Raw genomic sequence first — 12,625 nt, forward strand, 5'->3', positions numbered from 1 at the left:
AAATGAAGGATCTCTTTTTGAGAATCAAGGCTCAATTTCTTTATGATACACAAGCCTTTGCACATGATTGAGTTGTTATTTTAACTAAAGCCCTACAATATGCGTAGATGCTTAATCTTGAAAATTCAGGTGATGATTAGTATGCAATACCTTATTATTTACAACTGCCACACATTAAAGCCACTCAAAATGCAGGCAAGCGGATGAAGGATGGACATTTCCTTCACCTAATGGTGTCCTCTACCTTAGGTGAAGAGTATGAGCTACTTGGTTAGAGTGGTAACGCGGGTATACTTGCGTTGGTGATTTAGGTACAAACTTCAAAGCATATTTTATGTGAAGCAATTCTTGGTGAGACCACACGGGATCTTGAGGCGAGTGTGAGAGCGCCAACCGCTCCTCTCTGTGTGTGTGTGTGTGTGTGTGTCTCGCTCTCCTTCCGCACTCCCGGCGACGGCCGGCGTCCCCCGCGCGCCCCGGCCGCCCCCCCCCCCCCCACCACAAAGTATAGAACTGCTGCCATGCCACATGCTGTTTGCCGCCTGACACAGCAACCAGCAAGACGACATGAGATTTCCCATGATTCTGCTGTCAATGCGAGGGCATGGTGGAGCTACTAGATGGTCATGCAGCCCGAGATGGAACTCGACTCCAGCACTCCAGCAGGGCTCTCTTCTCTTGCGGCCGCTTCGAGAGGCCCCAGTCGTCCCACAGTATTACTGCAGATCAGCAAAAGCAGCTCCTGCCTCTCATATTCACGACGCCACCATCGCCAAAGGATGATCAATTGCACTACAGGAGCACCTGCAGTACTGCAAAGGGAGAGAAGAATTGTATAAGCTGTGAAGAGATTGACAAAGATAGGGGTCACGACGCCATCCTCCATAGCTTCTCGGCCCTTGCGGCTGGTATCCTTGCCGTCTGGGAAGGAGACGACTCTGTGAGGAGCAGGATCGAATCCCTGAGCGAGAGGCAGCAGGCCATGAAGGAAGAGATCAGGTGTGCCGAGAACGCTCACAAGGAGATCAAAGTGAGGCTCTTGGCTCTCGAGCAGAGGGCAAGGGAGGAGCATGCCTCCCTTGCACGCCTGAGAGAGGAACGATTGCACACCCTGGCTCAAGGAAGAGCCTCTATGAAACCTGATCATCATCATCATCATCATCATCATCATGTCAAACAACATGAACGTAATCGCCATCATCATCAACAACCTGAGCAGGAACAACATGGACAAGACTATCATCACCAACATGGACCTCGCAAATACCATCCTTGTGACAAAGTAGCCTTCTCCCCTCAACAAATCGTGGCCTTCGAGATGCTTGAGTTCACCCATAGCCGATTGACCTCCCACATGTTGTCTCACATATGTGAGAGGGTTAAGACCCTTGACAAGGAGGAGCATAAGGCTGCATACTTGGGTGCCTTTAGGGGAGATGGTACCCCCTTTGGTGGCATGCCCATGGCTGAAGCCACCTATGCACAACTCTTGAGCTTCATAGCTTGCCACTCCCACTCTCATCTTGAACTGTTTGAGGCTATTGCAGCTGCCGAAAGGAGGCTCGTTGATGAAGCTACTAAAGTAGGCTACCCTCCTAGTAATGTTGGCAACATTAGGTCCCAAATGGCAGTATATCTTCAATGGCAGTGGCAATATAAAGTCGCAATGGCTAGCCCTAATCCACAACACCACCAATACCTCTCCAAATGTGAGGAGACCTTGAATGGGCATGAACTTACTCGTCCAGTTATCTTGGACACCCAACAAGCTGCCAAGTCTGGTAAGCTTGGAGTCCTTCAACCTGCATCCCAATTGATCCAACTTGGGTGCTACTTTTTGTGCAAGGTATCATTGTCATGACATTTTAGGAGATAGGTATGTAATCGACATAACGTCTTGCAAATAAACTTTAAAGCTTGTTGTGTCAACTAATTGTTTTGTTTCATATTTTATACATGCTTGAATGGCCTACAAAGTTGGAGCAATATTTTATTGTGCACATAAATTTTGTATTGTAGCATACTTAGTCTTAATAGGGTTTAGATGACCAAGATTATATATACGCATGCATATTCAATGAATGTATGTGAGGAGTTTGAAGGTCACAATCTATTTCCAAGACTTATGTTGCATGGTCTTTTATAGCACCTATAGTAGAATCAACATTTATCATGACAATTTTAGATTCTATAGTCTATCCTAGTGTGATTGGTGTTACTTATTGGGATTATAATTGAAGAAAAGAAATTGCATCACATCCTCTTTATGGATTGAATCAATCAAGGTTGAGAGCTTATAGAGTGTTGCACAATGTTTGAAAGAAATATTTATTTTTGCTTGCTCAATACAAGATGATATGAGCCACATATGTCATCCATTTTTAATTACTAGCACAATATGTGTGGGTGTGTGTGTGAACTCCACTTTATCACTCAAAAATCACCATATAAATGAGTTTGGTGAGTCTAGTGGCATATCAAACACAATTCTTCCTATATGAGTTATACTATTAGGAAAACCAGGTGTACTTAATTTGCCAATTTTGAAACAATATTTCACATGCCATGACTGGTCTTTGAGTTTGGTCATAGAAGCATAAGAGGGAATAAGTCAGCATGATTGCAATTGCCTATGAGGAAGGATTTTAGCATATCCAAAGGGCTTTTTTGGTAGAGGTGTTCACTCTATTCCCAAATGGGATGTCATTTGGAATCAACTTGTATCATCTCATCATTAGTAAGGCGGGCCTAAATCGATCATTGCAAAAAGCTTGGCATAAGTAGTGAATATGACATAAAATTGAAGTAGCCATTCTATTTTAGAGGAATTAAATCTCCTTGGTGAATGAATAGCTATGATATTGAGTGGTCAACAACAAAAGCATATAATGGAGATTAAAAGGAGGGTCAGGTTTGGTAGGATTGATTTGGAGGTGAGTTTGAGTAGTATTTTCTAGAACAACTTGGAGTTTAGCTAGCTTGACTTGGTTGAACGGGTGGTTTGGATTAGTAGGGATGCTAGTAGTTGTGGCCTTAGCATTTGAAATTTCAAGCACATGTCTTTCAGCCATTGTGTTGGTGTTGGTAGAAGTTTTATGGACACCACTTTGCTTTATATCATGTAATAGAGATTCACTCTAGATGGTGGTAGGAGTAGAGAAAATATGAAATTTTGTGTCACTTAGGCTTGGAATAAACCACTCATAGAAGTCAGGATTATAATGTAATAAAGCATGGCCATCAAGAAGTTATGGACCATGTGCGAAGTAAAAAATATATCTAATGACATCAATCATCATGTTGCTTTGGCAATATGTAGCTCTTCCTCTAAAAGGAGTATGTCACATAAGGGATCTTGTTCGACAAGTTTAGAAATGTTAACACCATAGACAGTCGCAAGCACTCTCAGAGATGTTGAGGTGCTACATATATTGGATTATGCATGGAAGTTTAGAGTGCCTTTCTTTGCTCAGCAATAGTCATAAGTTGACTATCATACCTTGTAGCTAAACCTTGACTAGAATACCATTTCCTTTCAAACTCAATTTGAACTTCATCTTTCTTAACTAATGTTATAATTTTCTCCCTGCTTACTTCACATTGCCCAAGGTGGAATAGAGTAATCAAGCGATGCTTTTCTTACTATGCCTTGGTAATTTTCTTCATGACTTCTCCCATGCCTACTAGACAATACCAAAAAATTTGTGATTGCTCTAACCATGTTAGAGGCCTTTCTAAGAGCTTCTCAACCTCAATAGTTTGAATTCCAATGTCAACAACATGAATAGTATATGAGCGAGTGAAGTCTATAGTGTTTTATCTAGTTTCTTAGAACTTGTAACATTGGATTGATCCTTTTGTTAACCCATATTTTCTAAAGCCTCCATGAGAGACCCCTTCACTGGCCTTAAATACATTGGAGCTTTTGGATGAGAGCCTGGCAAGAAGAAAACTTAATCTAATTCATTTTCTCTCCTTCTTTGATGGAACCACTCAGGGACATAAGTAATCATAAGAGAAAGGTGGATTTGTATGTTTGTGTAGTTGAAGAGTATGCTATTGCAAAGTCTCCTTATAGCAAGCGTGGGCTAGATGCAACAATTGCTTCTCAATATCTTTTAAAGGAAAAGAAAATATTGATCTTTGGGTGGATGGTTCCTTGTACCCTAATGATCCCAGCACTAGGGTAAATACACCTTTCAATTCTACTTCTTCATTACTTACATTTGTCTGTTATTGCAAATGCTTAGATAAAAATATTCATATGCATCAATATTATCAATCAATGTTATATAGCACTCATCAATCTTTGTTACAATCCTAGAGTTCTTTAAATGTGTTGCAAAAAGCCCTACAAGATCAACAAATCAAGTGCAAAAGCTTAAGGAAGAATTAAAGCAATATAAAGATAAGGGACAAGACATAGCAATGGACACTCAAAGAAATTCAACCTTGGAGGAGGAGAATGCTTCATTAAAACCACTTTTAGAGCAAATGGAGAAGGAGAAGAACATTGCAAAAGCAAAGTTGCAAAGGTGCAAGCAAACTCCCATGGGTTATAAGGAAATAAAACATCGATTATTTCCAATGCTATCACTATCCTTGAAATGTGGAGTGTGGAAAAGACGTGTGAAAGAATTAAGGTTTGTGATTTTCAATAGAAAGACAATTTGAATCTAGTTTATTCCCTAAAAATGTCTATTTTTTCTTAAGAATTTTTTTGATGATGTTGGAGGCCAAGGTGAGGGTCAGAAAATGGAGCTTCTAAATGCATTCTTAAAACATAAGCATTTGATTGGAATTTTGAGAGACCCTCAATATCGAGCCCTCTGACTTGCTACTTTGAATGAGGTTTTGATGTTCGTAATAGTTCATCCATAGAAGAACTCTAAACAACATGTGATATAGCTAGGGTTAGTCAACAAGGCTATGAGGCCATATATGGTATGATATCAACTGCATTGGCTTGTAGCAAAATAAAGAACATGATTTTGCATCATTCATTTTTATTGAGAGCTATAAGATGAGCACAAAATGTATCCATTAATGATTCAATAGGAGTATTTTTTAATCATTAGCAAAATGGAAGTGGATGGAACTAAAGTTGAAAATATTTATTATGACTATGATAACTTCAACAATATTTTTGTTGACTTGGTTAAGTTGCAATGGGCCATGGCTCATTTCTATAAGGTGCAATGCTCAGAAGGTTTTGACTTGTCCTAATCTAACATTATGGACTTAAGGTAGTACACTTGTTTATCAAGGGATGCAAGTTGAAGAGGGTGGGCCTTACATTGATAAATTATGCCATAGCCTATGCAAAAGATAGCACGTTGTCGCAACCCGTAGGGTTGAAGGTCACCACAGGGGTTTGGCAAGAAAACTAGATAAGATAACTAGAGAGATATCTTCAAGAAATAATTATAGTGGATGTTAAAAGGTACAAGAAGTACTTCTTGGTCAATCATAGGGATTTGAGAGAGAAGATTGTATTGGGGTTCAAGAGCTTAGACTCTACAGATGGAAGAGATAAGTGAAGAGTTGCAAGCCAAGTCCTTCAAGATGTTAAGAGAGTTTTCAATTGCAAGATCTTAGCAAAGATAGAGCAATCACAGATTATGAAGTTAAGTACATGTATCATAAACAACTCAACATCCCATCATTCAACTTTGCATGATTACATTCAATGTAAACTGTAAGGAACAAGGATTTTGAGTCAATTACAAGGCTTGTAGGACAAAGAGCTTTGCTTCAAGAGAGCTTCAACTAAAGATCCTGAAAAGCTTAAGATACCTTAGCTAATAAATAAAGAGGAAAGCTCCTCTCAACTCAACTCAAAGCAAATATGAATGGTCTTCAAACATTGCCCTACCATAGGGGCTCATAAAACATGCGTATTTTGACAGGATGTTAACTGTCAAGCAAGAAATGAATTAAAAGATTACTACCGAAGCTAACTCTCTGAATATGGTTGAAGATAACAGCCCCAAATCAGCCCATAAACTTCCAAGATTCACCTTTGATGATAGCATATACTTTCACTAACATAGAGTGCATAGATCAACCAAATACAAGTGTAAATCATACCATATGAAGCATTTGAGAAGTAAAAGGAATTGCTGTCCACAAAATCACTCTTGTGGACTATCTATTTCAGCCCATATACATAGCTTCAACCTTCCAAGAAGACACTTTAATGAAGCACAAAAAAGCCCTTGAGCATGTAACAAGCAATAGGTAGTTTGCAATAGACATATAGAAGTAGGAGAGAAGAAGGAATTCTTGCTGCCCTTGCTTGCTTTGTAATTGGCCACCTATTTCAGCTTCAAGTGCATACATAGAGCAATCAAAATGCTCTCACAATGCTTTATGCAATATCTACTTGCATCCAGAATAGCAATGCCATGAATCTACAAGAAGAGAAAAATAAGTGTTGCTACCCACAATACTTAGTTTGGGCTGAAATATTCAGCCCACTTTCTTCTCATAAGCAAGCAAGAGGGTTTCTTAACTCTTCTCTCTCTAAGCTTCCACTATGGTAAATTGTAGTGAGCTTCCAAGAGCATAAATGAGCCCTTTAGATCAAGATAATCAATAGAGCAAGTAGATGAATTTTAGTCCTTCAATTTACAAGATGGGAAGTCCATTAACAGTCCCTAAAGACTCAAGAGAGTTGATTTAATGTCTCTTTTGACATGGGAGATCTAATTCATGATACATAGGTTAGGGCTAGAGGTCTCTCAAGACTCATAATCGAGGCCCCCTTTGTATGGGATGCTGTTCTTTAAATACACAGTTTTGCCCTGTTAACTCAGCCAAGAGTGGCCTTCCATTTTTGTCAAAGCATAGAGGGAGTAGCACTTACATGTCAAGTGGACTGCAGCTAGCTGTGGTTGCATGGCTTGATCAGCCCCTTTATGTGGAATATTTAGACACCTCTTCCCCTTCTCCGTCCATGGAGCCTGCTTTAGCCCTTAAAATGTGACGTAAAAAACGAGTTGTTTGCTGCCCTCTTGTCTCTCACTTGTCTTGTTCTTTGATATCATAAGTCACTTAAGTGATAATGCAAGGCATATACAATGTCCTATGCACAAAGACATAGCCAAGTTCATGAACTTTGGTGTTTTTTCTCAATAATAAACTTGTGAGACCTGTTTTTGAAGTAATTACATCATTGACACGTGCAGTCAGGCTCATAACCAAGCCACTGAAGTGCCCAAAATTACTTATATCATGACATATGGAGCATGACTTACAAAACTTGTAGCAACTTCATATGAGTAAGTAACCAAATTCAATCATCTTGACATGGAATCATGGTAAATTTATTGCATTTAAAGGTATAGAGCCCCCATCTTAATTACACCATACCATATGCTGGTGGACTTACGTTTTTATGACTTATTGCACCAGGAAAGTCTCTATGTAGTATATCTAGAGTTCAAGTAACTTAGTGATATATGTAAAGGATTAATGTTTTTATGTTCAAACCATGGGCAATGAATCTCATGACATTCACCTCCTCCTAACCTGCACATCTTCCGGCATGTGCCACTTTATGGATTAGGAGCTTTTTTATTCCATCTTGTCTTCTTCACCATTTTTGAAGTCATCTTCTTCTTATGTGTCTTCATGCTCTTGGATTATATCCAAGTCTTCTAACTCATATGTTGAGCTTTCTCTTCATTTGAAGATCCTTGATTCTTTTTCTAGCTATGGGTATCTTCATGCTTGTCCCATCCAATTTGGCCAATGAATACATAGCATTGTCATGAATGACCTTTACCACATATGGGCCAAACCAAGGCTTTACCATCTTCCTAGAAGCACTGTATTGATTGTCTAGGTTGCTTTCATAGACAAGCACCCAATCATTTTCTTGAATTGTTCTTTGCTAGAGTCGATGATGCCTATCAAATCTTCTTTTATTCTTTAGTCTTGCTATTTTTATCTTCTCAATAGCTGCTTGAACATCTTCAGGCCTTCTTTCTAGTTGCCATATGAGCAAAGTCAGCAGCTCCTCTCTACTGATGCCTTCCTCCCAAGGTAGAAAACTCCATGTGAGAATATATTCTTCAATTGGCATAATTGGTTGCTGCCCATACATAAATTGGTTGCTGCCCATGCATAAGTTTAGTTGGCATGTAGCCAGTTACAGCACAGTGAGTAGTCTGGTTAGCCCATAATGCGAAAGGAAGCACTTTAGGCCATTCTTTGATCTTCCCTCTACAAGACTTTGCTAGAACTTTGAGAATAGGCTAATGCCCTCTCTTACTTTTCCCATTGCCTTTAGGGTTGTAGGCTGATGTTAAAGACAACTTAATTCCCAATTGAGCAAAGAAGTTGTGTGCCTCATCGGCATCCAAATCCCCTCTATCTGCAATTACTTTACCGACACAACCATATCTGCAAAACACTTCTTCAAGCAAAAAATGACAAATAACTTGAGTGGTCTTGGTTGTTAAGGCTTTGCCTTCAACTTGATTGGTTAGATCCTCTCTTGCAAGCACTAAATATTGCATATTCCATATTCCTGTATGCATACTTACAAGATCAACAACCCATCTATAATGTATAGATAAAGGATAAGTTGGTTGCAACCCATCTCGATGCTTAACCATAGAGTACATCTAACACACATAACATGTTTCAAAAAAATGCTCCATATCCTGATACATGTTTTGCCACTAGAATTTTTCTTTGACTTTAATAAAGGTTCCCCATATGCCTCAATGGCCAGCCCACAAACTTTCATGAAATTCATTCATTATTTGTTGTTGTAATCTTTTGTTACCTAAAACTCGGATGCGCTCCTTTTCTCTTCTTTGCATGCTTCCATAGATGCCCATTTTTAAGAAAAAAGCCATAAGCTTTCCTCTTAAAATGCTTGAACTCCTCATCAGTCCAAGTCTCCTTCTTCTTCATTGTGCTCAAATATTGATCGATTTTCAGCCAATCTTCTTCAAGGAAATGAACTAGAACTTGAGCAATGCAATGAGCATGCTGACTTCTAGTTGACCACTCTTCCTCCATAGTCAAATCTTTGATCTTTGTTGCTGTTTGTTGAATTACAGTAGTACCTTTCTCTGTTCTTGCAATACATAATGTTGTACCATTAAAAAAATCAGCTACATTTACTGTTTTCAGCTTTGGATCTGTATACGTAGCAAATGAAAAGGCCCTTTGAGCAGCCATGGAATGGAATTCAGCAAGTATAGATTCTTCATCTTCATGTTCTTCCATAAGCTCTTCTTCAGTGTCATATCTTGCACGTGACAACATGTCAACAACTGGATTCTCCTTTCTTGAAATATGATTTAATTCGGGGTTGAGAGATTTAATATATACAATCCATCTTAGCATAGCAATGTCGGGTGTAGACTAGTTAGCAATCATGCCCAAGAGTGGAAGACAACCAGTTTCTACCACTACGGAAGCATCTATAAAATATTCATGATCACACTTTAATGCTGTTACAACTCCCCACAATTCCCTTTTTACTTGTGCATACCTTCTTTGACGTTCATTGAGAACTTTTGTTCCAAAAAGAATTGAATACCTATTACCTTCAAGATCCTCTTGGCCAACAGCTCATCCTATCCCAATGGGACTTGTATCCACAGTAAGGATGATGGGTTGGCCATTTGAATAATCAACCCTTTTGAGAGTGGGGGACTGAAATTAACAGCTTCTTTAATTTATGCATAGTGAGAGTATACTCAATACCCCAAGAGAATCTTTGGCCTTTTCTTAATAATTTATAAAGATTTTTGGCCACATGAGCAAAATGTGGTATCTATATGAGATAGAATATACATGCGGCAAGAAATATTCTTACTTCTAAAACATTTGTGTATTTTTCTTGTATTCTATTGATGGCATCTATCTTGATTGGTGAAGGTTTGCATCCATAGGGGCCACATAGATGTCCAACCACTAGGACTTCTTCAACTCCAAAGATCGATTTAGCTCCAGAAAGGGTAAGATGAACTTCTTCTAACTTTGTCAAAATCTTATCACAATCATGAATATGGTTAGCTACAAATGTCCTGCAGCCATCTTCATCAAACTCTTCATTCTTTTCATAGACTTCACATCCCTTGATACGTACATCATTAAGAAATGGAAGAGTAAGCTGTGGAATAAAGTCCCTTAAGACTTTGTGCATGGCGTTCATCATATGGGAAATAGAATTTGTTGCTCCTTGTGGTAGAGTACACATGCGGACCAATCCAAGAGGTGTATTCATTGTGGTAATGTCTCGGCTCTCTAGTGAAAGCTGAAATTGGTCATATCTAGAATATAGGTCACTCATAAAATAAATTTCTCTCCTTGCAAAAGCTTCAGCAAACTCATCAACAATTAGATTTGAACCAACATTTTGGATTGTGACACGATTAACATGTTGTAGATCTTGATTGAATCGTAAAGATCCATTTTTCTTGGGTACGATAAACCATTGGTTTGAGTAAGGTGCTGAAGAAGGTTCTAAAATCTTCATTTTGATCTTTTCATTTAGAAGTTCCAATAATTTGGGCAAATGCACCCTTGGAACATGAATATGTTTGCGGTTCCAAGGCACATGTGGACTGTAAAAATGACTATAGGAGCCACAATATTTGGATCCACACAACCTATTTCACTTGGCTAAAATGAAAAAGCCTTTTCATGTTTCACTAGCATTTGCATAAAAGAGTGTTTTTCAGCTAGCAAAAGGAAAGAATTATCACCTATCTTGAGTTCTTTTATACTTTCACATGTAAACTTGTGTCCAATGTTGGAAGGATCATTAAGACTTGGTTGATTTGCTACCCTATCAGCTAGCCCTTTGCTTTCAGGAGGCAGTGGAATTGCCACATGTTTGACTTTCTTATCCACCATCTTGTATTTTGTCTCCACTTGTGCTTCAGCCATGCTGAGTAAACCAATGTCTTCCTATTAAACAAATTCTTGAATTGTTTCATAAAGATCCAATGCACATACTTCTATGGATTGATTTTCAACTTGATTTTTAGTGCGAGCAGCTGCATATATTTCAGCCCCACTGTGTACTAGAAATATCTTCATTTTCAGCCATCATGTCATAAGTATTTTTTTGGAGCTGTTGTCATGGCTAGAAGAGACTTATAACAACCCATACTATTGGCTATACATACATGCTGATTTGCAAAAGATACATTTTCTGTAGCATAAGGAGGACAATCTTTTTACATGATGCACTGCCATAACCTCCTTTTACAACAGTGCAACCCAAAAACCCTTGAATTCTTAGGCATTAGGAGGCACATGATAATCATGCAATCGATCTTTGTTTCGATGATGGTTAACACACATAGTAAGAAATTGGATAGCTCATTCATTATCCTTGCTTCGGATTCAAGCATAAGAAGAATCATCATCAAGAGCTTTTGTTTCCAGGCGGGCTTCAGAAATGTAGGGTTACCCAAGAATGATAGGATAACTACAAGAGTCTTGAACAAAGAAGTGAAAATTGTCATTTATATCTCCAATAGTTACGTGCACATTAGGACATGTAGCATATAATTCCCCAGAAGAGTTGTTTGTAGCTCTCATTCACCAACCTAGATCAACATCTATGGGCCATCCGCCACTTTCATAGAGACTCCTTGCCATGACGTTTATCTCTCAGAGCCATGGTCTAAGAGTGCAATACATGGTTTTTTTTTCCAAATTTGACGACTGTCTCTGTTGTTGCTCTTGCCCAATGCATATGGGAGTAGTGACTACTTGGAATGAATCAAGCTTCTTCCTCCTCATGCATGTGTTATAAACGGCCTTCTTTTAGAGAGGTGGACTGCCCAACTGGTTTGGACCAGCCGACAATTACATTTTCAGCCTTTACTTCTTTTATTTTTGCATCCATGGCTTCTTTATCTTCAGCTTCAAGTACTGTAATTAATTCTTTAACTGCTTCAAGCTGAATTCCTTGTGCAGTCAGCTTCTCTTCATTCTGCACATAGACTCGAAGAGCTTGCAAAAAAAGTATACACTATTTCTTCAGTATCATCACCAACATATTGTCTTTTTCTTTTGATTACATTAATAATTACATCATAGAATTTGCGTTTGGCGATTCCAAGATTTTTTCCTAAGGCGAACTCAATTTTACTTCCCAGAATTCGTTCTTCTAGAACTTGTTTGAGATCAGTTTTGTAGTTTCTATGTCAGACTGCAATTTGTAGCCTTGGTGCTTTCCTTTCTTCTTTCCTTTGGCCTTCTTTGTTTTCGACGCATCTTCCATCTCTTGGTCAAGGATTATATTTTCAGTAGGCTTTGGTTGTTCACGCGTTTTTCTAGTTACCCGTTTCGGAGGGCCAGAAGAGGAAGGACCTAGTTCATCTTCTCTTCTTCTCTTTTCTTCAATCAAGACTTCTTTGTGATTGATGTTAGCCAAATGTGAAAAGGCAGAAAAAGAATCTATCGGTTCTTTCCAACTAGTTAATCCTCAAATGTACTGATTGGAGTTAGACAAATCATCTTTGGCTACTTTGCCATGCTCCATTCAATCTAGTGTTTGCATCCATACTTCAAATTAGACTTAGTTGGCTCAATTTGCAGCCCATAAGTAGCTGCATCAATTTCTACGTAGGCATTTTTTATA

The 12,625-nt window shown here is 38.7% G+C and overlaps 1 protein-coding gene across 1 annotated transcript; it reads left to right on the top strand.

The window, feature by feature from the left end:
• Positions 1–504: 504 nt before the first annotated feature.
• Positions 505–1,910, top strand: LOC148025103 (uncharacterized). Its single transcript, XM_087693802.1, has one exon. The coding sequence runs from the start codon at positions 605–607 to the stop codon at positions 1,859–1,861; it is 1,257 nt and encodes a 418-aa protein (XP_087549928.1). The 5' UTR covers positions 505–604; the 3' UTR covers positions 1,862–1,910.
• Positions 1,911–12,625: the final 10,715 nt, after the last annotated feature.

The sequence above is a fragment of the Lygodium microphyllum genome, chromosome 15, assembly GCF_053477565.2.
Source record: "Lygodium microphyllum isolate KBCC chromosome 15, Lygodium_microphyllum_v1.1.10, whole genome shotgun sequence".
NCBI classification, from domain to species: Eukaryota; Viridiplantae; Streptophyta; class Polypodiopsida; order Schizaeales; family Lygodiaceae; genus Lygodium; species Lygodium microphyllum.

Coding starts and splice junctions, on each gene's coding strand:
- LOC148025103 (XM_087693802.1), top strand. CDS start 605: ATGGTGGAGCTACTAGATGGTCATGCAGCCCGAGATGGAACTCGACTC.